Genomic DNA, 23,288 nt, shown 5'->3' with positions numbered 1-23,288 from the left:
ACATCTGTAAACTCAACAATATTGTTGTACCCAGTCCAAATTTGGACATAGGATTTTCTCTCATTTTCTGTGAATGCATTAGGGTAAAATGGTCATTTTGCATTAATAAATTTTTACTGGATTGCACAGTTGATTATGTGCGAAAATTATGCCAAAAACAGCAGGGGGCAATTCGGTCATTTGGATTTTGTTTCCATTCTTGTGTTAGAGGGGCAATAGAGTAATTTAGAAAAGAATAAAAACATTGTAGCGACTTTATTACTATAGTTAAACCGACATGTTCCTCGTAGTTTTTGCGACTCAAAGACTCGTTGATTCTGCCTCGACATCAGTGAGACTCAACACTCGTAGCGGGCCGAGAGTTAAAAATCAAAAATCTTTTCTCTTCCTTCTTCTTTCCTTCTCCTTCTTTGTTTCTCCATGCCGGCCGAACCCTTAAAAAATCTATAACTATTTCCGGCGACCAATTCCGCGAACCAACACCAAAAAAATTTATTCCCCTACATCCTCTTGAGTAAGGTAAGAGCCTTTTATCCGAGTTTTTACCATGTATTTCTTCCGTATTTTCATTGTATTCATTGTTTAGAAACCTAGACCAAAACCTTAGATTTTCCAAGATTTGTGGGAGTTTTTGGGCTTAAAATAAAGCCCTTGATGTTGTCAATTGTTATTCATGAGAATTGTGGCAAAATTTCATCGTTTGATGTTGTAAAATGATAGAAAACCTTTCGTAAGGTTCGGGTTTTACTGTAGCATTCCCAAAAAAACTTTGGCCTTTTATTGTATTTCTTTGATCCAAATTGAAGCTTTTCATTCATTGAACTTATTGGAACTAGGTTTACTCCATTCTGAGGTCGTTTGGGTCCAAAATGACAATGTTTTGCCCTAAAACCCTAAGGTTTCGTATTAGACATGTATAAATGTATTTGGATGCATTTCCTTTTAGCTATCATTCTTATGTTCATTAGTATTTGGATTCCCTCCTTGTATCTAGGTGGCGAAGCACTTCCAAGGGGAAGGAAACCGCCAATCAGTGTGCGCGTCTCCATGCGAGGCAACATGTCTTGTGAGTGGGTTATGTTGAATGCACAATTCTAATTGAATATCGAAAATATTTTAATTGTTTTCTGAAATAATTACACTTATGTTGAAATTGATGAAATTTGTTCTTGTAAGTATACTGTAGGGTGCTTAATTGTAGTTGATCATATTGTGGTATACATATATCGGGTGGATGTCAATGATTATGATTACTATTTTAAATGGAATTTCTTTAGAATGTTGATGATGAATAGCTTGAGATATATATATATATATATATATGACAAGTGTTGAATTGCAAAAACTGAATATTCTTGTGAATTTCTAATAACAGTTTGATTTAATACTCCTAAGAGGAGATAGTTAACTTGTGAGTATTTTGACAATGGGATTATTATAGATGAAGTAAATATTAATGTTGAGGTAATGACACTATGATAAGAATCTAAGATGTGATTGAGTATAAGAAATGGTTGAATAGTAAAGACTTGTTAAAGTAAATACTGATGATGCGTAAAGAAGGATTTAATCAATATATATTGGCACGTGAGATTATAGGTGATGAGATGAACACATTTTCATGACTTTTAAAGGACTTAGATGTTGGGGTTGACTAGACTTTGGGGATTAATCTTGTACTTTGAGGAGAAATTAGTGAGCTGAAGAAAGAGAAAGCTGGAATGATCCTAAGTAACTTGAGGTTTAACTAGACCAAAAGCCATGTTTGTTCTGACGATTTTTTTATTGTATTTCAAACTTAATGTTTCCTTTCTACCTTATTGGTATTTATTTTTAGAAATGGTTTGTAAAGCCTTTCACTTGTATAAGCATGCTTTTGATATTTATGATTATGAAAAACAAAAGGGTTTTTATTTACGAATGGCATGTTCTTCTAGATTGTGGATATTATAATGCGTTTAATATTGGATGGTTTTTATTGTCTAAAGCAATGCTCGAGCTTCGCATATTATTGTGTTATTCTTGGCATTTTGGACGTAAAATGTTTTTTTGAATGTATTGGCACATCGGGATTGGAATACTTTTTGAAAGTTTATATGCATTGCTATGCTTTGGCTTTGGATTTGTGAAAATAATGTTTATTCCCGATATGTGAATGCTTGTCATGGATAAGGACCCTGTGACATGAGTGATTCGGGATTGTATTATTTGCTACTGACTATATGTTGGTTTGGATGGTGACGAGGGGCTAAGGCCCGACTACTGCAGTAGTGGGTCCCAACGGGCCAACCTTTAGAGGTGGCGTTGTGGACCTGAGTGTTGATTTGTCCAGATCAGGTGGGAGCGTAGAGCCCTGATTGGATGATACATCGGGATCCCGGGGTCACCACACGGGACCGGTGAGCCAACGTCGAAAGGTGCGAAGACTTGACGGCTCTCAACTTAGTCGCGACAGGGCTAATGTTGGAGAGAGTGTTTTTAGGCCATTGCTTATTTGATCGAGAATTTTATTTGTTTAAGTTGGTATTTCTACTCATTTTGGGAACTTATATCCAAGTATTTGTTTTATACATGTTAAGGTTTTGTCGATGCTCGTGAGAACCTATGTTTTGGTTTTAAATACCAAGGTTTCTTATATTACACTTTCATTGTGTGGCAATTGTGAAGCGTTTCGAGTTTTACTTATGTTATTGTAAAATGTGTTTATTGTATTTCATTGATTTGTTTTGATATCCTTTTAGATTTGTGCTAACCCATTCACTGAGTAACTATGGTTACTCACCCCTCCTCCCTTCAGTGTTTTTAGTGGTTTGGGTCGTCATAGCGAGGCGAAGTGTTAGCAGTTTGCATTCCAAGTCAGGTTGTTTATTTATTGTTAATCAGGTTGCATTGTATGATTGCAGTGGATCCACTAGTGTTCTTAACTCTGTAACTGTGATTTGTATATCTTTCACTTTACTGTTGATTCTTCGAGTGAAAGTTTTGCTTTTGGTACCTTTATTATTGTGGTGTTGTTTAGCAGGAGTTTGTGAGCCTTGCGATGACTCGAGGGTTGAGTGGTGTGTGTCCCTCCTCGGGATCGTCGCGGCGGTTGTCACGTGGTGGGCCCGTGGGTCGGGACGTGACAAATATCATGCCCTCATCTTGTGTAGATTTCGATTCTGAGTTTCTCTGCGACAAGAACTTTATGCAAAAGGCCCAATACCAATAGGCCAAGAGGCCGTTGGCTGCCCAGGATCATTCGCACTGGCCTTAGTATTATTATTATTATTATTATTATTATTATTATTATTATTATTAAATAAAAAATAGGGAAAATTACTGTTCACCCATCGTCATTTTCAAAACTTCCCAAAAACCCCCTCCAACTTTACATTCCCTTTAACCCCCCGCCGGTAAGTTGAAGTGGGTCCATGATATGAAATTTCTTTTTTGCCCTTGCAAAAGGAGGGAAAAATGGCGCCCAATCATATCATGTCCGAACTTTATGCATAGTTTTTCAATGCCTCATGCTTGCTTTTTCTCAAACAAAGTTTAGGGTGCTCATATCTTGTTCTTCTTATTCTTGTTCTTATTCTTGTTCTTCTTTTTCTTCTTCTCATTTGGTGTACTCAATTTTAGCTCTTCCGATTAAATTATGGAGAGTTTTTGTGCTGTTGCTAGATACAAGAGGATCGAGTCGTAAGCGTCCGAGGACGGTGAGTTGCGTTTTAGCCATTGCCACCCTTCCGGTCCGCAAGTTGTGTTGTAGCCATTACCACGCTTCAGGTCACAATCGCAGATCGTCAGATGAATCATGCTTACGAGTAGGGCATTGTGTATATACTTCTTAGTATTGTTTAAATATTGAACTTTAGATTTAAATATATCTATTATGGTTTAAATATTGGCTTCTATGTTTAAATTTGTTCTTTTATCGTTTAAACTGTATTTTTATCCGCTTAAAAATATACAACGCGATGGTGGCGACGGGTCTCGAGCGTAATTAATGCATGCTTTCGGTTAACCAAGCATTTCCACTCGCCGTCGCACATAAAAAATCGAGTCAAGCGGCAGCAGTCGTTGGATTTCGAGATGATAAATGGGAAGGAAGAACCATTTCGATTGAACATACTCTACTGGAGCAACCACTCCTCTTCCTCTTCCTCTTCTTCTTGTGTGATGGTCATCCTGTCGAGTCGAGCATTTGGTGTTCACGACATTCGCTCCATTCAAACCACATTTTTAAGATCATAGACTTTTTACAGGATGTGTCATATATTTAAACTCTTATTCTTCACAGTGTCGCCGACTAGGCATTGTAAATAGCTGACTTCTAAAGAGAAACAATTTGAATTGACTGCCAATTTTTCATATATTTAAACTCTTATTCTTCACAGTGTTATCAGTTATTTAAACAGAGACAGTGTTATGTTAAACAGAGAACCTGTAATTTTAATTGTTTCAAACTGATATTTAAACGATATATGGTAAAGTTAAATAATTAAACTGAAATGTAAACAATCACACTGTAGATTAAACAATGAAATGAAACTGAATGGAATTTAACATGCTTTACAATTGAAAACAAACAAAATTTACATTGACATGTACAAGTTATGTTCAACGAAAAAAATGAAAAACAATGAATTGAATACAAGTCCTGCTCGCGAAAACAAAAATTTAACCCGCTTGGACGACCCCCTTTCTCATGGACGCCTACTGTCCTCCCCATCCTAAGTATGCGGGTAACATACTTTAATCTCAGGTAAGGAACGTCTGTCTGCAGTAGCCGTAGCTTCTCACCCCAAAGTAATTGCTCGATAAACCGCATGACATAGGCAGGCGCAATCGACGCTTCCTTGTTTTTGCCGTGGGGTTTCCATGTCATACAGGAGTGAGTACTTTGCGGTCGCCGACTCGCCGAACTCCATATTGACAGCCGTGTCGAATAGATTCCGCTGTCGAGATATGCAAGTTGAGATTAACATACCGAATTAAATAACAAACACTATCGATCGGAATAATTAAAGAACTTACCATGTCCAGACGCGTCTTTTTCAGTATCCCAGCGCATGAAGAATAATGCCCAGTATTCTTGTTTGTCATTATCAAGGACGAGCGACATGGAAGTGGCCATTCATTATTATCGGGAGGATGACAATTTGAACTTCATGCAAGCGCTAGACGACGATCTCCGATCATAGCCATAGTTGTATCATGTGTGTCGTCTCGCTTTGACATAAACAGCATGCCCAACGGTCTTATGATGGAGCGCGCTTCTTGTAGGGATATGGCACCTTGCTCAGCGACTTTTGTATTATGCATATAAAAGCGTCCATCACATCATCTGTGACCATCTCCTTCCTCTCAAGCAGAGTGTATAAATTGGCCCGTGGTAATGCGACAACGTCATTCTTCCACACGACGGTCTTTCGAGATTAAACGATAATGGATATAATTAGACCATATTCTAAATAGTTAAATGATATTATCAATGTTCAAATGATAGTATAAATAATTAAACGTTAAGTAGAAAAACTTAAAGCGATAACATATAAACATTTAAACAATGTCAATAGAAAGTTAAACACTATAAACAAAAATTTAAACACTATCATGAAAAACTTTAAACTTACATCGCTCATACTGCACGATTAAGGAAGATCCTCATCAACTCCTGCTCGTACTTGTTAAGTCGAGATTGACCAACCCATTTTTTCTTCTTCGGAACGAAGACTTGCCGAGCCGTCTTGTCCCATTGTTGATTGGCCTTGATCATCTCTCGCGTTGATCGGTCGGGGTCTTCATGGGGCACTGTCGTTAAGCCTTGAAGGTGTTCAGCACCAGCCGCATCTTCCTTCGATGCGGGGACGACGGCGACAACATCAACCACGGACACATCCTTACGTGGTTGATCTTGTTGTGGGATTGTGTCTAGCTTCGATGCGGGGACGACGGTGACAACATCAACCGTAGACACATCCTTACATGGTTTTTGTTGTTGTGGGATTGTGTCATGCTTTGATGCGGTATAGTCGGCCACGGCCACGGCCACAACAACAGAATCAACTATCTTCTCAGCCGTGGCCACGGCAACAACATCATCGGGAGACAAATCCTTAGCTTGTTCTTGTTCTTCAGGGATTGTGTCCGTCTTTGATGCCGCAATCCCGGCAGCCGGTTCCACCGGGTCGAGGATTTCGTTAACAAGAGAGTTGACGATCTTTTCCACCGCGGCGACGGCCACATCATCTATGATGTCCTCCACCGTCATGGCCATGTCATCAACGGTGACAGACTCAGTAACAGCATCAGCCGCCGATGGTTTTGCTATTGTTTCATCGTCAGCCGGCGGTGGAGACAGAGGCAGTATTGTTCTCCTCTTTTTCGCAAGTCTCTTCGAATGTGGCCGTCTTGGAATGACCACTCCGATGATGTCGTCGTCGTCAAATTCCGGCGCCTCGTTCATCCCGGGTGCTTCAGTTGTTTGGAGGGACGGCGCAGTCGATTGTGAACGTCCTTCCAGAGCCTCAACACGAGCGACCAGTGAGGAAACTTCGGTCATCAATATCTCGCACACTGCGATAAGAGTTGCGATGACATCTTCGCCTAATGTCGCCGGGTGAGTCGCCACGGTCGGAGGGGCTGCCATGGTCGTGGGGGCTGCCATAATCGGGAACCGCATCGTTGTCGTGGTAGGGGGCTGCGATCTGGGCGTGGTGGGGGAGGGCTTTTCCGCGCCGAGGAATGTGTGCGCGTGGTGGGGCTGGAAAGTACGAGAACGGGGTTGAGCGCGCACGATGAGGCCGCCTCTCATCATGCCTTGAGCAAGTGGTTCCGGGAGCAATAGCATCCATCCGTCGGTTGGCCCCAACATATATTTCTTCTTGACACTCGCACGGGAACCATCTCGAGAAACTAACATATGTAAACCAAACAATTTCGATGAAAATCATTCGGTTTAAACTATAACAACTAAAGTTAAACATAGTTTTTATATATTAAACATTATCGAATTTATTTAAACGGAAAACACAATGTTTAAACGTTTATTAATAAGTTTTACGCATAGAATAACACATTTAAACACTAAATAAAATGTTTAAACATTAAAGACTTATGTTAAACATTGTCCATGATTTATTACCTCTTTTCCTTCGAACGATGACAAGCTGGTTTCTACCGTCGCTTGCTTCCGGTAACTACTTTCACCGTAGCACAGCATCTTTGGGATCTTGCCGAAACGGACTTTCTTTCCCATTCCGGGTCATCTCAGTAAAACCATACGTTAAGCGCGATCGAGCACCCCTTTAATATATCCCTGTGTTGGTCTTCTTCCCAGCGATCTATCTTGCGACTCGAGTGGGTCGCTGTGGAATGTCCTCCATCGCCCACTGCGTCGCCTCGCGCCCATGCGTGATCGCCCCATGGCGGGTAGATCATCGACATAATCAACGATCCAGTTCGGAACCGAGCATGATATATTAGGGAAGAGGACTGTACCCATGAGGTATACTATCAGGAGTTTGACAAAATTTTCTTCTTCCCCCCTCTGTCGAACAAGTTGGACAAGAGCGCTCTTGATGGAGTCTCTGTGTCTCTCATAGGTTTTTGATAAATACCTACCTTCGAACACTGAGCGGATTTTATTCTTCTTAAACACGACTGCGTCGCCATCACAACGCAGACCAAGAACGAGGGCCACATCTTGAGGCCTGAAACTCAGCAGGCTTTCCCCGATCCTGAATTTATTGGTGCGGCCATCGTACCTTTGCAATAGAGAATCAAGAAGGGCCCTCTCTTGGTAGATAGCTTCCAGTTCAGTGAATGCTGCAAACGGTGTCCTTCGGATGATCTCCCAGTGTCGAGGGGTCATGTTATCTTTCAATTCAGCTAAGGTCTCCACTACCGGTGTCAAATAGCATCGCCCATTAACTAGGTTGACCGGCATAGTCAAAAGCCTGCGACAATAACAACACATTAAGCGGAAATATAAGATTTTAAACGGTAACATTCAGTTAATAAACGGAGATATCATTTGTTAAACAAAGAACTAGTTTATTAAACAGAGACAACAATACTTAAACAGAGACAACAAAATTTAAATTGTAACATCTCATTTGTTAAACGTAAACCTCATTTTTAAAACTGAAACCATATCAAATGAAAGGGGAATTGTACATTATAAATATTACACAAATCATAACAATCGAAAAAACTATTCCGATAGTGTATACAGACGAAAGCGCAAAACAACACAAAACCCTAGCTGAGAAATCTCCCAGCAGACTAACAAAACCCCAGCAGAGAAATCTCACCGCAGACTTCAATATTTTCCAACAAAAACAGGAGCACAAAACAAAACCGAAAAATCTTTCTTTGTAACAGAACAGTTAACATAAAACCATACTCAATACTTTAGTTTGCAAACTGATGAAATGCCAACTACTTGCGCGGGGGACTTCTCCTTTGAGATGCTGGTGGAAAGGGAAAAGCTGCAATTACAGAGGCTGCGCCGGTAGAGACAACTTCGGAAATGGTTTAACTGAAGACTCTAGTTGAGAAAAAATAACTAAAAGGCTCCAGTAAATTCCTCTCTTGGGGTTATCCTACGGAACCCCCCCCCCACTTCCTCTCATACCGCCGAAATGGCTGCAGTCACGACTCCCCATGCAAAGGCATTTTTGTCCATAAAATTTTAAAATAACACCGTTGACATCCGTTACATGCTTTGGGGGGTTGAAAAGCATGGAAATAAAAAGGAAGGGGTTTTTGGGGAGTGCAAAACTAACGGGGTATTTTTGGCAATAATGCAAACTTAGAGGGTGTTTTTGGCAATTTCCACTAAAAAATATATATTTTTTTATTTAATTTCACAAAAACAAAAGCCCAAGAATACATTACACAAACCTTTTGGCAAGTGCTCACAATGCATGATCCCAGATGGCAAAAGGGTCTCTCATGGTTCGTGATGGCATTCCGTCGAACAACTGATACGCATTGCTGATCGCCCGGGGATGGTGGAGAGATTCTTCGCCGTGGAGCAGTCCTTGTCCGCCGAGCCGGCGCTGGCCCTCCTTTCCGGCCCGCCGTCCTGGTATCTCCTCCTTTCGTCGTGATTTCCCATCCTAATTCTTCTCATCTCCTGCATTCTTATGTGTTTGCTTTTTGGAATCAATGAGCAGTGGGAAGACCTCGCTTTTGTTCCAATTCGCTATCAATTGTGCTTCTGAGACTTCTTCTGGTGAAGTGATCTTTATATGCAACAAGAGGAGATTGGAGAGCAAGCCTCCTTTCTTATCTCAGGAAATCTCTGTTTCTAATTCCTCATAATTATTTTGTTTATCTATGTATTTAGTTTAGGATATACACCTTTGGAAAAATGTTCACTTGCATAAGCACTCCCACTAAAGTTACAGTTTTTTTTTTGTGTGTCAACTTACAGAACCCTTCATGTTATTAGATTTCTGTTGATGTATGTTAGAAAATTGATAGAATCGTGGGAAATGATCTAAATGTTATTCTAATTATGGTTTAACAATTCTTCATTTGCATTGGCATAGGTATAATTTGGTTTTTTGTAAAATTCAGTTATTTCACAGTAGCTTCAGATGCAAAAATGAAAACTAATACTGTTTTTGCTAATTATGCTTGTAGAATGATATTGGGATATGTGATAAACCTTTTTGTTTATGATGTGTTTGATATTTGATATATTTTCAGGGCATTGATCCGACTTCGGATGTGTTTCAGAGGATACAAATGAAGTAAGCAATACTATTTTTGTCTCAGACAAGTGTAGGTGTTGTTGAAAATGTGCATACATAGCCTTTCATTACAGGAATTTTTTGGGAGACTTGGAGGCATGCTTGCAATTCAGCGACTGTATAACATTAATTATGGCATGAAGATTGTGATGAGATTATGGTGGGGATTGATGCTTGGTGCAAAAATTTGTGACTAGGATTGCCAAAATTGAGACATATTGGGCGGGCTAATTTTTAAGGAGCAACTATAGAGCTATGATTTCATTAATTAGAAATGTGACTTAACCTACTAATTAATAGCTTCTTTTTGTTGGGGCAACATGATACTGGTGTGAGATGCTTTGTTCTTGCATCATTTCGTGAGCGTCTGTTCACTATAATGAATGATGGTTAACCTTTTTAAGGATGGAATTCTCTTGTAATTTTCATGAAGTTCGTGTTTTTATATTTCTTCTGTTTGTCCATCTTAGCCAACTTGTTAATCTCCAATGTTTTGACATTATAATGACTTCTGTAGGTATGTTGAAGATGAAGATGGAATTAAGAAATACTTTGCGGCATTTCACTTGCATGAGAGCTTTCCCATAGCAGTTATCATTGATGATTTTGCTGATTTCTTTAGTGAAAGGTAAATAACTTTGTATTGAATTGCTTGATTGAAAGGAAAGCTTGGCATTAGGGTGACAATAATGGAAAATATACACTAGGGCACTGTATGACTATAAATTGCAAAATACCAGTGGAAGGGACTGAACCACGACTTATTATATTTTAACCATAAAAAAACTCACGAGCAGTAGGTTTACTAAAATCTTGAAGAAACTGCAAAAATAGCAATCATACATTTTAACAATATTATTATTTTTTATTACTTTTTGTTGTTGTTGTTTAGTTTGTCCTGTTAGATTTGGAGAAAGTCCTACCCATCATGTTGCTCAGCATCACATTTGTGACTTATTTTTGGTTTATTAGACCTTTGCCTTCATGACCTCTTTTCTTATTGCCTTGCTTGAATTTTACAGAACTTGTCAAAATAGATATGCCAATGCAAGAGGTAGAGATCTTGCTATGGTTCGAACTTTGGCTTTGTGTAAAGATGCCATCGCACATGCAAAGTAAGATTATCTATATAACTACTACATATTTGATAAGGTGATTCATCAGATACCTAAAGTAATTTATTTACTACAACCCAGGGGGGCCTGCAAGCTTCTACTTGCTGATACACACCAAGGAGACAACCCAAGGTTATTGTTCATATATAAGAGATGGATTCACTCCATCTTCACAATTCAGGGTATGTACATGTTGTAGGTATTCTCTTTTGAGCAATCAATGTTGTCGAACTCTTGAGAGTATGTCAAGCGCAAAGCTACTTGTGTTGGAATTTGACGGTGTGATATTTGTTAAAAAGACCGGTTGCCTATTCTGATATCTAACTTTCTTGTGCTCACTATATGTGCTTCTGGAGTTTCTGAATGTAAAAATGAGGTTGTGTCCTTATGTTTGCACAAGCAGACTAATTTGCTATGGGGACTTTTTTTTTTCAGGTGATGGCTCAGGATCATTTATTGTGAGTGGCAGTGCCAATCCAAGCACCAGATTAGTAAGGAGAGCTGCCAAATACTCTGTAGCACTTCAGTACCTAGTGTTTGAAGAGATGATTGACAAATGAAGATGGTACTGGTACTCACTCACCCTTATTGTTTTGACACTTTTTTTTCAGTCCTTGCTGCTTATATTTTTCTTGATTTAAGTGATTCCAGCAAACCATTTATGCCTTGTGTTTGTTAGTGCATACTCTCTCTATGTTTATGGATAGTGTTGAATTGTAACTGAGCTTGCAGCCTTTAGAAACCCCTGCCCTGGATTGCTGTAAATCCCAACATCAACTAGCTATTATCTAGCTGACCTGGGAATTGTTCTCATCAACAACCTATTACATATAAGTATAACTGACTTGTTCTCTATCTTATCTTATCTTGTAGATCATCTCAATTTTACTTCTAAGATGTCATCCATTTGCCATAATCGAAGCATTGAGCTGCTTCGCATAGATAACCCATGAAAATACTGCACATATAACATAGAAACACCACACTTCATAATATATTCACGTATGACACCAAAGCAATTTATCTACAGAGTACATAAAGTTCTATAGGTATTGAACTCCATTAGTGTGCTGCTAACCCATAATTAGTGCAACCTTACTGCTTAACCACAAGGAACTGGAGACCGAGCAATTCTAGTAACTTAAACATGTAGCCTATTCTCATTAACCACCCCTCTGGTACTCAGGATCACAGAATTCTCCTCCAAGGTCATCACATGCCTCATCTGGGAACACCCTGTAAAAACATAATAAATTTTTAGACATTTAGTTCTATGTGTGTCATCTTGATGCTAACTCAATTAATGTTACTAAATCGGTTCTTAGAATCTCACGTTCTAGGTTCATTGTACTCTAGATAGTCTCGATCAATTTCCGTGGAGGCAACTTTTGCTTTAGCATTGCTGGGCTGTGATTGGAGCTTCACTTCAGGAAACATCTCCACGTCGCATGCTGTTCCACCAATTGTTTCACAGGCTTCTGCCGGAAACACACTGTAAATATACACAAAAGCACATTATATTTGTTTCAGGTTAATGTTTGATGCTTGAAATTTAGACTTCGAAAGCTTAACTATTATGATCTATAGATAGCATGTCATATATTTAGAAATTACGCGCAACTTAATTTTTCGATTGTTTCTAATTATAAAGCCTTTATGAACGTGAATTTATAGTAAATAAACAGATCAAAAGAAGAAGATGACTTACGAAGCTGAGGAGGTATAGTCAACGGTATCGTTGTCGGGCGCGGCGACAGCTACAGCCTTCGGGCAGATCACTGTTCTATAGGTCTTGGTTGATTTCCTTGGCACCAATGTCTTGGTGCTTTTCAATGGCATTGGCCCTGTGAAGCACACTGTGGCAGCCTGCATTTTTGATGGTGTTCTCGATGCTTGTTTTGATGCTTTCTTTGGGGTTTTCTTTGAAGAATAATTAAGAGCTTCAGCTACTTGATATTTATAACTGCTTTGAAGTGGGTCTAGAAAAGAATTATTCTCCTCCATTCAATTGCATTGATATCTATTAATGGATAAGGTATTGTTGATTTTTTTCCTCATGTTTGGTGAGAAAGCAGACAGGAAAACTTGGGATATTTTGCAAAACAGAGTATAAATATCTTTGTTATGTGATTTTGATTTACTGTTTGTAACTCTGAATGTGTTACCTTTATTTCTTTTGAATTAAAACATCAAAATGGTTCATCTATGTTGCGTTTTCCATTTTTTTGTCTTTTTAATATAAAATTTATTTTTTTGGTTATCTTATTTACACATTTTCGTTCTTTAGTTGATGGATCTGTCATTGTGATTCTCATATATATATATATATATATTTGTCCTTTTAGTTGATGGATTCGTTTTATTGGTCTCTTCGGCTGATGAACTGGAGAAATAAAAAAGGACGAAAATGTGTAAATACGAGAACCAAAAGGCAGATCCATCAGTATGAGAACCAAAAAGGCAGATTTTATATTAGAGGTACTAAAAGAGAGGAGAATTCAAAATAGAGAGATTATTTTGACTTTTTTTTTTTGCTGCTCATTAGTAAGGTTTTCTACTAGTATATATGATAAAAAAACTATTTATGAAATTTTATAAAAATATATAGTAAAGTAAATAATAGAAATTAGTTAAAATATTTTAATTCTATGTATTAATGAATTAACAAATAAAATATAGTGCTTTTATGCCTTACAAATAATATAAATAATGTGACTTGTTTATTTTATTAAAATAAATAAATAGAATAAAATATAGCCACTGGTTAAGAGTATTTTTGTTATTTTATTACTCGTGACTGAATTAATAAAAGGGAATAATTAGAGTTAGTAACAAGAGGGTCATAATATAAGGGCAACTGGTTAACAATAATTTTTTTTACATGATATAAGGATAAATATTAATTTCACATAGATAATTAGACCTGCTTTGAGATGCGTGCTGCTAAATAAATATTAGATGAATGATTTAATATTTTTGTGAGAAATTATTTTGTGGTTAATAATTGACTTTCATCCAACATATGTTTTTTTTTAATTTTGTGACAATAAATTAGTCCTTGTCCTTCTGACTAGTCAATATATGTATTTTAAAATTCCATGAATTGACAAAAACACCCCTGATTTCTAAAGTTTACACATTGGGCGTTCATTCCAAGAGTAGTGGTCTGATTTTTTTTTTACTGTTTATTTTGTCGTAAAGTAAATTTTGAACTAAACTCATTTCAATATTTTTTTTACTGAAAGTGAAAAAAAGTGAGTTAATTTAAAAATCTCACTTTTAAAATTTTTTTAAACTCATAAAACTTCAATCAATATCTAAATTTTCCGATTCTATTTTCACTTACTGACAAATGAACACCTGAAATACTAGAAATAATATCACTTCTCCCCACTTTAAAAAATGACACTTTTCTTATTTTTTTTTCACTTCGGTTCATTTCGAAATCATCCGGACTTGATTTTGGTATTGTTAAATGATTTGCAACCATAGAGCTTTCCTTTTGTTATCTCTCTTTTTTCACCATGCCTCTTTATCTTATCTTTAAAAAGGTGAACTTTTTTTGTGGGACAAACCCAGTGACTTTCCAGGCTCCTCACATGCTTGCATGCCTGTAAAACCCTCTCTCTCTCTCTCTCTCTCTCTCTCTCTCTCTCTCTTGACACATAAACACAAACAAACAGCCTTTTCAAGGTCCTAAGCATTGCATGCTTGTGACCTGTGAGGCTACCTTTCTTTTACCTTTTTTTATGCATGACAGACATGATGGATAGATTTTGTAAAAATGACACCCTCCATCTAGTAAGGTAATTCACATGGGTAAATGAGTAAATTTATGATACAACCTTGTTTTACCTTTTTTTCTGCATGGCCGACATGATAGTTGTTGGATTTGTAAAAATGGCATTTTTCTTGTGCAGTAATTCATATGGGTAAATTAGTAAATTTGAATTTCAACTTAAGGGTTTTAGGCATGAGACTTTTGTTTATTGATGAAGCAAACAGTGGGTCCTCTACTGGGTTTCCTTCACATTTAATTTTGTACCCCTTAAATTAAAATATATTTATTTTATTTTATTTTTTTACTGAAAAAACAATACTTATCATCGGCTTAGAATGCAAAAAAACAACAAACTTTTATTCCATTGGCACGAATCCTTTGCATTTTCTCCGTAGAATATTCATGATTTTACCGAGAAGACAGTTCTGTTCATGTAAGATTAGGGCATAAGTGTATTGAAGTATTAATTTTATATCTGTGCATACTGGATCATTCGCTTTGTCAAAGAAAAATAAACTTAATTCAATATGTAGATACATATATTTTTTTTATAAATTTATTTTATTTTTCTTATAAATTTATTTTATAAATGATTATAATTCAAATGTAAACAATTATATACTTAAACATATTAATGAAATATTAATGATAAAAAACATTTAACTGAACTCCAACATGCATCACAATGACACCTTTTTGAGAGACCTCATGATTATTAAATGCAAACAAAATAAACATATTATTTGGTCTAATTCAATTCAATGTTGACAGGATAAAAAAACTCAGGCTTTCATAACAAAAAGATTATTAGTTACATACATTTACAATTACAGATTTTCACAAGGTTATATATATATATATCAAATATTTATATAGATATGTAAAAAGCATCAGCTGAATATATAACTGATGGAATAGAAAGGAAAGCAAGACAAACCAGCCAACAATGTACCTTTCAACAGAAATTGTTTTAAGGAATCATTTCAAACAACTCAATGCTACTTCCAAAACAAGCAAAATAGTGAATAAACTCACCAAGTATTAAAAACTCACTCAAAATACATGTAATCTACATATACTCACAGCAAGCAAAACTATGTCAAGAGTAACACATCTATACATTCTACGATCTCGAAACACACCGCCGAAACCCAAAATTAACGGTAGAATGAGCTTCGATGCTTGCCTCAGAAACTGTGGAGTTGAGTAAGCATGGCTACAAGCTCATCACTTGACGGCCGGTCTGCTGGCAAGTCGGACAGGCATACAAGAGCTATCCTTATGGCCATTAACATCTCGTCTTCCTCCATTTCTTCACCGATAATTCCTTTATCTAATGCATCACGCGCACTTCCGGTCTGTTGCAAATGCCGGAGCCACCTACCCAAACCCCCTCTTCCTGATTCTCCATTGGAGAAAGGATCGAACGGGTCTTTTCCTGTTAGTAGCACAGCCAAAATCATGCCGAAACTGAATACATCGCTCTTATCCGTATACCTATTCATTTTTCCAATTAACATTTGTTAGCAAGAAGAAAAAATATCCTCATTTAGGATTAGTTCAATTAGATAAATTATAACTCATACATAATGTTTTGAATTGCAGCTTATTACAAAGAGTTGATTGTGCAAAATAACTGATTTTCTTCGACAACCTCAAAACTCTCAAATCAGTCATCTGATGGAACTGCACTCACTCAACAATGTTGATTTTTTAGCTCAACATTTGACTTTGATGCTACAATGTCCATCAAAGTGCATTTTTTCGTTTCCTTTGCAGCATACCACCGAACAACACAATGTCTACAATTTGAAGGCCGGAAGTTGCTGACTTTCAAATATATAGACCACCAAGGAGACAAAAATCAGCATCTCGAACACTATGGCTTGAGTGGCAGCATTTCGGACCACATGCGTAAAGTACATGAAATTCTTCTTGTCTGAAAAAGTGTAGTTCATGATTCCGCACAACGTATACTTTAGTGCTACTTGTGCTTAACCATTACTATCTAATCAGTTCCTATGCTTAATTGAATTTGCTCATTGTTCATACAAACTACTTATTAGCCCATAAATGCTGCTATGTCTGGTCTATAGTTTTTCTTTTCGACACCTTAATCAGCAGCTATCTCTACCATGCGATGACCAACAGAATTCCATGATCTTCAGTAATCTATAGCTTCTCCTATTGACACTGATTTTGTATCCTTCCATCCAAACAATGAAACTCAAACAGAACACAAACTATGGATTTAAAAATGCAAACATAACAGTTCAAGTTTTCTTGTAAATTAAGTAATCAACACTCAAAACAGAACAAATCGAGCACACTTCAATCACAAGCAAGTTTAGAATGATAGTTTGTGCATAAATGAATGATTGAAATTGCAATTAAAGCAGATCTCGAAATAAAAGTCTCTGGGTAAAAGAATGAATTTAATACCTGCGGCTCTGGAAACACTCCGGAGCAACATAACAAGCAGAGACGGCGGCATCTGAACAAACTGGAACAAGCCTTGCTAATCCGCAATCTGCTAACATTGGCTCAAATTCCTCACTCAACATGACATTCGTTGGTTTCAACCTATAATGCAGTATCCTTGGACTGCACTCAAAGTGCAGATGCCTCAACGCTTTCACAATTCCAACCGCAATCCGATGCCTGACATCCCATCCAATCCTCAACTGCTGCGATCTCACCTTCTTCATCACATCCTCTAAGCTCCCGTTCGGGATATGATCGTAAACCAATGAGAACCGATTGTGATCACGAACAAAAGCTCTTAAGCTCATTAAATTCTCATGTTTCACCTTTGCTAACAATTCAAGCTCTCTTTGCACTTGCCTCTTCAAAGCATTGGAATGCCGCATCGGAGAGGCCCCTTCGCGGTTGTTTTCAATCCGTTTCACGGCAACAACAAAACCATCATCGAGTTCCACTCGGTAATATTGCCCACTGGTACTCGAACCAAGTAAGTTGGTGGATAGGCATTGAGTTGCAATGGCAGGTTGTAGGCTTTTTGAGGAAATTTTTGGGGAGAAGATGACAGGGCCTTTGAGTATCGGTGTTCGATTGGCAAAGAGAATGAAGAGACGGATCAACAAGAGGAAGACAATGGAGGTAAAAACTCCGGTAAGTGAACCAAAAAGAATGCCAAGAAGAATTCTTCTCAGATGAGCTGAAGAGGTGGTATTGGTGGTGGTGTTGTTTGGAAGCATAGATGTTGGAGGAGGGGTTGGAGATTGGGAGAAGATTGGGTTTGAATGGAGGGGTTGAGAGGATGAAGATTGTTGCATTTGGGAAAGCAGAAAGAGAATTAGGGTTAGGGTTTTGGGAGCAAAAATTCTCCTCCCAGAGGTCCCAAACTCCATGGAAGGAGATGGAGCTTGGTACACAGCCAAAGATGGGATTTTTATGAGATATTTAGCAGCAAAACATGGCAAATGGATGAAGAACAATTCAAGAAATAAACACTAAACCATCAAAGACACAAATTTTCAAGCTTTTTTCTATCAAACCCTTCGAACTCAAGAATGAAAACACAAGCAAACAGGACTATAAACCTCAAAACAAACATCAAGAACAACACTTTCAAAGCCAAAGCAGCAATCTTTTCAAAGAATGAGTAGTAGATAAGCTCAAAGAAAAAGATAAAGAGATGAACTCACAACTTTTCTATAGAGTTTTTGGGCATTTCATTGTCTCCAAGCAGCAGCCTGGAAAAAGAAAACAAAAGCCACATTCCAAAGAAAAAAACACCGAAGAGACAAAAAAATCATTAGGTAAAAATAAACAGGAAATTAACACACACACACACACACTCAAAAATCTAAAAAAACTCAAACTAAAACATCAACACACTTCCCAAAATTAAAACAAAGCACACAAAAACAAAAAAAATTAAAATAAAAAATGAACACAAAGGCCACACTGCTCACCTACCAAACAAATCATGCAGATAAAAAGGAAAAAAATCAAAACTTTGAAACTCTCAAGTACTCACATTTTGATGTGAATTCAAGTCCCATTTGAAGCTCAAAACTTGGCGTATTCTGTACAAGATTCTCTACAGAAGAGTGCACATTCACTCACTCACAAGCAACTCTTTTCTTATTTGTTTGTTACTTGTGAATGGGAAACGAGTCAGAGATGCATGGGAAACGGTCTTCTGAATGGCAAATGAGAGCAGGTAGAGATGCTCAGAAGAGTGAGAGAGAGCTTCAAGTTACTTTTTTTTTTTAAAAAAAAATTAATTTAATTTAATTTAATTTTTTAAAAAAATTAATTTTATAGTGTTAATGTCTTGAAAATTGGGGGAAAAAATTTTTGGGGGGTAAAAACAGAGTGGGGATAAAAATGAATTTTTACCACAATTGTTCCTAATTCATGATTTCATGTTCATGGGTAGCCATTGATTTTTGGAACTAGTGATAAAAGTTTATTATTGATAATAACTCAATAAATCAAATTTATTTATAATTATAAGAGAAATTTACATCTATCTATATATATAAAGTGGATAAATATCAATTAATTAAAAATTTCTTTTATTCTCAAATTTTGTTTGCTGTTTTTTTTTTAAACCTAACTTTCTATGTAACTTGAAAAAAATTACAATTATGTATATATATACATGCTCCCAATAACCCAAAATATTAACTTATGTGACCCATATAAATATAAATTTTATGACATTTTATATCTTTAAAATTTTGAGAATATTTATAATCTTTTCTCCTGAATTAAAACTTATTTCAATCTCAAAGATAAAATTGAGCTTTGGTATTAATTTTAATAGTTTCCTTCGTCTATATTAAAGATAATCAAATTTATTATAGCGAAATAAATAGCTTCGACTTTTAGATATATACCACCCAAAAAAATTTTTCCTCAATTTCACAACATTAAGTTGTGATTACCATAAAATGATATTTTTCCAACCAAAAATATTCTTACTTTTGTATTAGATTATTTTCATAAAAAAACACTCTATCATATTAAATGTTTACAAATATACATATAAATTGATTTTTTTTAAAAAAATAATCTACATGTTTTCACTCGATAACATGATTTGAGCAGTAAACTTACAACTATATTAAAAGACGCACTACTACCGCTGCATCCACTAAAATTTGACTTTGATATCTATTAGTAATGGTCTATTCATGGTCATGGCACTGACATCACGCCGGAAACTATTTTAAAATAAATTATTATGACCTCATGTGCAACCGGAAAAAAAAGTTAAATGATTTTTATGTTAAATTTTTTTTTGTGCCAATAGTGTTATAAAACGCAAACATTTGTAGAGATGAAATTAACCAGGTTATAAATTTATAATAGTTTTATTTAAATAGATAATATATATATATATATATAACTTGAACCATAAAAATCCTCACAAGTATTGGATCACTTTGTGGAGCACTCGAATCAGGATTTTGGGTGACTTTTTGTGGGTGACTTTCTCGGGGGCGGATAAGACTCCTCGCACGCACGCGTGTAATTTCCCGCCTAATTTTTCGAGTCCGTGCGGTGGGTCCCATCGAGGGGCGGCTCTGTCGACATCACGAGGCCAGAAAGCGACGCATCGGACCGCGTGCATGGGCCCACTTTCAAACTACGAGCACCATCTCAGCCGTTCATTTTTTTCATTTATATAATTTCATTTTTAACTTTACACCTCTTGAATTTTTTATTTTTTTATTTTTTGTTAGTACTCTAAATAACCACTGAAAATAATATATTTTGGTGAATTGCTTTTAAAAAAAAATTAATTTTTTTTTATAATTTATATCATTATAAAATATAGTATATTTTCTATTTAAATCAGTTGGAATAATGTATTATAATTTATATATATATATATATGACTTTTTCAAAAATATTATTTTAGTACAAATTAAAATATTAAAACTTAATTTTACACAGATGGGTAAAATAATATTTTTGATATTTTTTTTATAAATATGAACTTTCATCTTATTTAGAAATAATTATCACTCACTCTCCTACTAAAATTGAAATGTAAATCAAATTTACATCTGATTCTTTGGATCCAAAATAAAGATAAAATTAGTTTCTTCAAGTGCAACTTGTTTATTTTTTATTTATTTCCTTTAAAAGTTCAAAATTATTGTTTAGCTTCATTTTTTAGTAAGTTCTTAAGGCCCCTTCTTTAATATTTAATTGATATATGAAAATACATGTTTCCATGTTTAATTGATGAAATAAATTTTAATTTAAATATCCGTTGTATTGTATTTGACCCTAATAACATTGTTAATTTAGCCTATATTTTAAAGAATATATTTCTTATGATTAATGTAAAATTAAATTTTTCTTATGCATTCCCTAAACAAACATAGCATTCAACAATTGAATGCATGTTATACCTTGTCTTAATTTTGGATTTCGAGTCTTTTTAGATTTTTGAGCACTCATTAACGATAAAATGGTTATTTAGCACTAGTGGCATTTTTGCATGATTGCATAATAACTTTTGTATGAGAATTAGCCAAAAACATGGGGCCAATTCAGTTTTTTGGATCTTTTTTCATCTTATTCTATATAGGAGGGCCAATCTAAGGTTTTCATCTGTATTTTCTCTCGTTTTTCTTTAGTGTTGTATCATGTCCTGATTTTGGACCTCGGGCCTCTTTAGATTCTTGTGTATGCATTAAGGGTAAAATGGTCATTTAGCACTAGTGGCATCTGTTAGTGCAACCGCACTATTTATTGGCATGATTTGACACCTAGACCAAGTGACGTGGCAACCAAGGTGACAAAGCATAATTGATGATGTGGCAAGCATGGTGACATGGCAAGGAGACTTGGAGTGCAAGGCAAACATCTTGAAGATCTTGATGGAGCTATTTTTAGTAAGTCTCTAACATGGAGCCAAATATCTTGAAGATCATGGTGAAGCTATCTTAAAGATCTTGGTGGAGTTATTTTTGGCAATGCATTACAACTTGAAGACAAGATCATATCAAGACCATATTTAGGTGATTTGATTGAAGACTAAATATGGTGGAGCTTAATTAAAGAAAGATCTATTCATGGTGTGAATGAAGGAGATATGATTTGAAGAATCCTTGATGAGAATCATTGAAGTCTATAAACGGCAAGATTTGAGGACCAAACTTGGGTGAATTGAAGATCAAGTTTGGAGAATCTTTGAAGATCAAGTTTGGAGGATCTTTGAAGACCAAACTTGGAAGATTGAAGACTAAGTTTGGAAAGTTTCATGGAAGACGCACAAGGACGTGCGCCCCTTCCGAGAGGACTGCGTGATGAGGAACTGAGGAGATAGGCTAGTTGCCTGGCGATCGGGATCGGGAGATTTGAGTCGCATCGACTCGGACTAAGCATGGCCGGGAGGTTGATGGGTCTTGAGGTCGTCCGCAAGCGTAACGGAACTCGGTCAAAGTCGCTGATCGAGACTATGTTGCAATTCATGTTACTAACAGGGAGTTCGTGACGCTAATTTCTAAGCGTGTTTTTAAATTAGTAGCATGAGATTGTAAAAAAAGGTATGTGCTATATTTGGGGACGTTGAGGGCGTCTATATAAGCTACCTTGCTCGTAGATTGTAGGTGTGACTCTTGAGTGATTCTTTGAGGAGAGTGTGTGAGCACCAAACAATCTAGAGAGGGTAGTGATCTTAATTGTTGAGAATGTGAGTGACAAGTGTTTGTACTCATCTATTTTTACCTCTTTTAGTGGATTGTTTATCTCCGGGCTTGGCCCCCCAGACGTAGGCGAGTGGACGCCGAACTGGGTTACCAACGTTGTGTGTCTCCTTGTGTTTGTTTGTGTGCTTTTTCTTTATTGGTTTGTGTGAGACTTCTATGAGTGCTTAAGTGCTACTTAATACCCACAAACCACACCGGAGGAACTAACAGCATCTTTGCATGATTGCATAGTAGGCTTTGTGTGAGAATTAGCTAAAAACCGGGGGGCAATTCAGTTTTTTGAACCCTTTTTCATCTTATACTCTATAGAAGGGTATTTTGGTCATTTCTCTTTTTTTTTCTTCTAAAGGAGAGGATAAAGTCTAAGCCACTTGGTTCCTTCTCCTACTCTCTTTCTTTTTTTCTTTCTTTCTTTCCTTCATTCAGACGAGCACCCAAATCTTGGAAAAAAAATTCTTCGGCGAGTTTTTCCGGCGAATCAAAGCATCCATTCGCCTCCTCACATCCTCTTGAGTACGGTAGGAGCTTCAATCCAAGGTTTTCTTTCGTATTTTCTCTCTCTCTTTTTTTTTTTTTGTTTTGAAAATCTTTGAAAAGCTAGAAGTATACCTTTGTTTGGATTGATTTTAGGCTCAAATCGAAGCCAATGTCATTGTTATTCATTTGTATGAATGTTTGTAAAGAAATTTCTTGATTTGATGATGTAAATCGGGAAAAAAACATTGTATAAGGGTCGGTTTTATTGTAGCAATTTCTTGGTTACTATAGCAATCCCGAGTTTACTGTAGTGTTGAAAATTTTCAACATTTTCTTGTATTTCTTTGGTCCAAATTGAAGCCATTTTTACTTGAAAGTCATTGGAACTATGTTTACTTTAGTTTAAGGTCGTTTGGGTCTAAAATGAAGTCGTTTTACCCTAAAACCCTATAGTTTCATATTTGAA

At 36.4% G+C, this 23,288-nt stretch overlaps 3 protein-coding genes across 6 annotated transcripts; 1 reads left to right on the top strand and 2 right to left on the bottom strand.

Annotated features, from left to right (window-relative positions):
• Positions 1-8,899: 8,899 nt before the first annotated feature.
• On the top strand, positions 8,900-12,685 carry LOC120276479. Of its 4 annotated transcripts, none has more exons than XM_039283237.1 (8): positions 8,900-9,079; positions 9,168-9,288; positions 9,706-9,749; positions 10,267-10,377; positions 10,772-10,864; positions 10,946-11,046; positions 11,300-11,429; positions 12,550-12,685. In XM_039283237.1, the coding sequence occupies exons 1-7, from the start codon at positions 9,000-9,002 to the stop codon at positions 11,422-11,424; spliced, it is 675 nt and encodes a 224-aa protein (XP_039139171.1). In that variant the 5' UTR covers positions 8,900-8,999; the 3' UTR covers positions 11,425-11,429; positions 12,550-12,685. The 4 variants fall into 4 exon arrangements, with proteins under 4 accessions (XP_039139171.1, XP_039139169.1, XP_039139170.1 ...); XM_039283235.1 differs by having other exon boundaries at positions 12,539-12,685; XM_039283236.1 differs by having other exon boundaries at positions 11,300-11,435.
• LOC120276481 (light-regulated protein, chloroplastic) lies at positions 11,832-12,910 on the bottom strand. Its single transcript, XM_039283238.1, has 3 exons — positions 12,573-12,910; positions 12,198-12,356; positions 11,832-12,100 (listed from the first exon to the last, which is right to left on the bottom strand). Exons 1-3 carry the CDS (start codon positions 12,866-12,868, stop codon positions 12,028-12,030), a joined length of 528 nt encoding a protein of 175 aa, XP_039139172.1. The 5' UTR covers positions 12,869-12,910; the 3' UTR covers positions 11,832-12,027.
• Positions 12,911-15,687: 2,777 nt separating this feature from the next.
• On the bottom strand, positions 15,688-18,748 carry LOC120276532 (inactive leucine-rich repeat receptor-like protein kinase CORYNE). Its single transcript, XM_039283292.1, has 3 exons — positions 18,649-18,748; positions 17,088-18,361; positions 15,688-16,142 (listed from the first exon to the last, which is right to left on the bottom strand). Exons 2-3 carry the CDS (start codon positions 18,014-18,016, stop codon positions 15,833-15,835), a joined length of 1,239 nt encoding a protein of 412 aa, XP_039139226.1. The 5' UTR covers positions 18,017-18,361; positions 18,649-18,748; the 3' UTR covers positions 15,688-15,832.
• Between the last annotated feature and the right edge of the window lie 4,540 nt (positions 18,749-23,288).

This window comes from Dioscorea cayenensis, chromosome 14 (genome assembly GCF_009730915.1).
Source record: "Dioscorea cayenensis subsp. rotundata cultivar TDr96_F1 chromosome 14, TDr96_F1_v2_PseudoChromosome.rev07_lg8_w22 25.fasta, whole genome shotgun sequence".
Taxonomy (NCBI): Eukaryota; Viridiplantae; Streptophyta; class Magnoliopsida; order Dioscoreales; family Dioscoreaceae; genus Dioscorea; species Dioscorea cayenensis.
This window is presented reverse-complemented; position numbering and strand designations above follow the sequence as displayed.

Excerpts from the sequence above, each read along its gene's own strand:
- LOC120276481 (XM_039283238.1), bottom strand. The coding sequence starts at position 12,868 with ATGGAGGAGAATAATTCTTTTCTAGACCCACTTCAAAGCAGTTATAAA. Across the intron at positions 12,357-12,572 it reads GACTATACCTCCTCAGCTTC|TGTGTTTCCGGCAGAAGCCT; the intron begins GTAAGTCATCTT and ends GTATATTTACAG. Across the intron at positions 12,101-12,197 it reads GAGTACAATGAACCTAGAAC|GGTGTTCCCAGATGAGGCAT; the intron begins GTGAGATTCTAA and ends ATGTTTTTACAG.
- LOC120276532 (XM_039283292.1), bottom strand. The coding sequence starts at position 18,016 with ATGGAGTTTGGGACCTCTGGGAGGAGAATTTTTGCTCCCAAAACCCTA. Across the intron at positions 16,143-17,087 it reads GAGTGTTTCCAGAGCCGCAG|GTATACGGATAAGAGCGATG; the intron begins GTATTAAATTCA and ends AAAAATGAATAG.
- LOC120276479 (XM_039283237.1), top strand. The coding sequence starts at position 9,000 with ATGGTGGAGAGATTCTTCGCCGTGGAGCAGTCCTTGTCCGCCGAGCCG. Across the intron at positions 9,289-9,705 it reads AGCCTCCTTTCTTATCTCAG|GGCATTGATCCGACTTCGGA; the intron begins GAAATCTCTGTT and ends ATATATTTTCAG. Across the intron at positions 9,750-10,266 it reads TTTCAGAGGATACAAATGAA|GTATGTTGAAGATGAAGATG; the intron begins GTAAGCAATACT and ends TGACTTCTGTAG.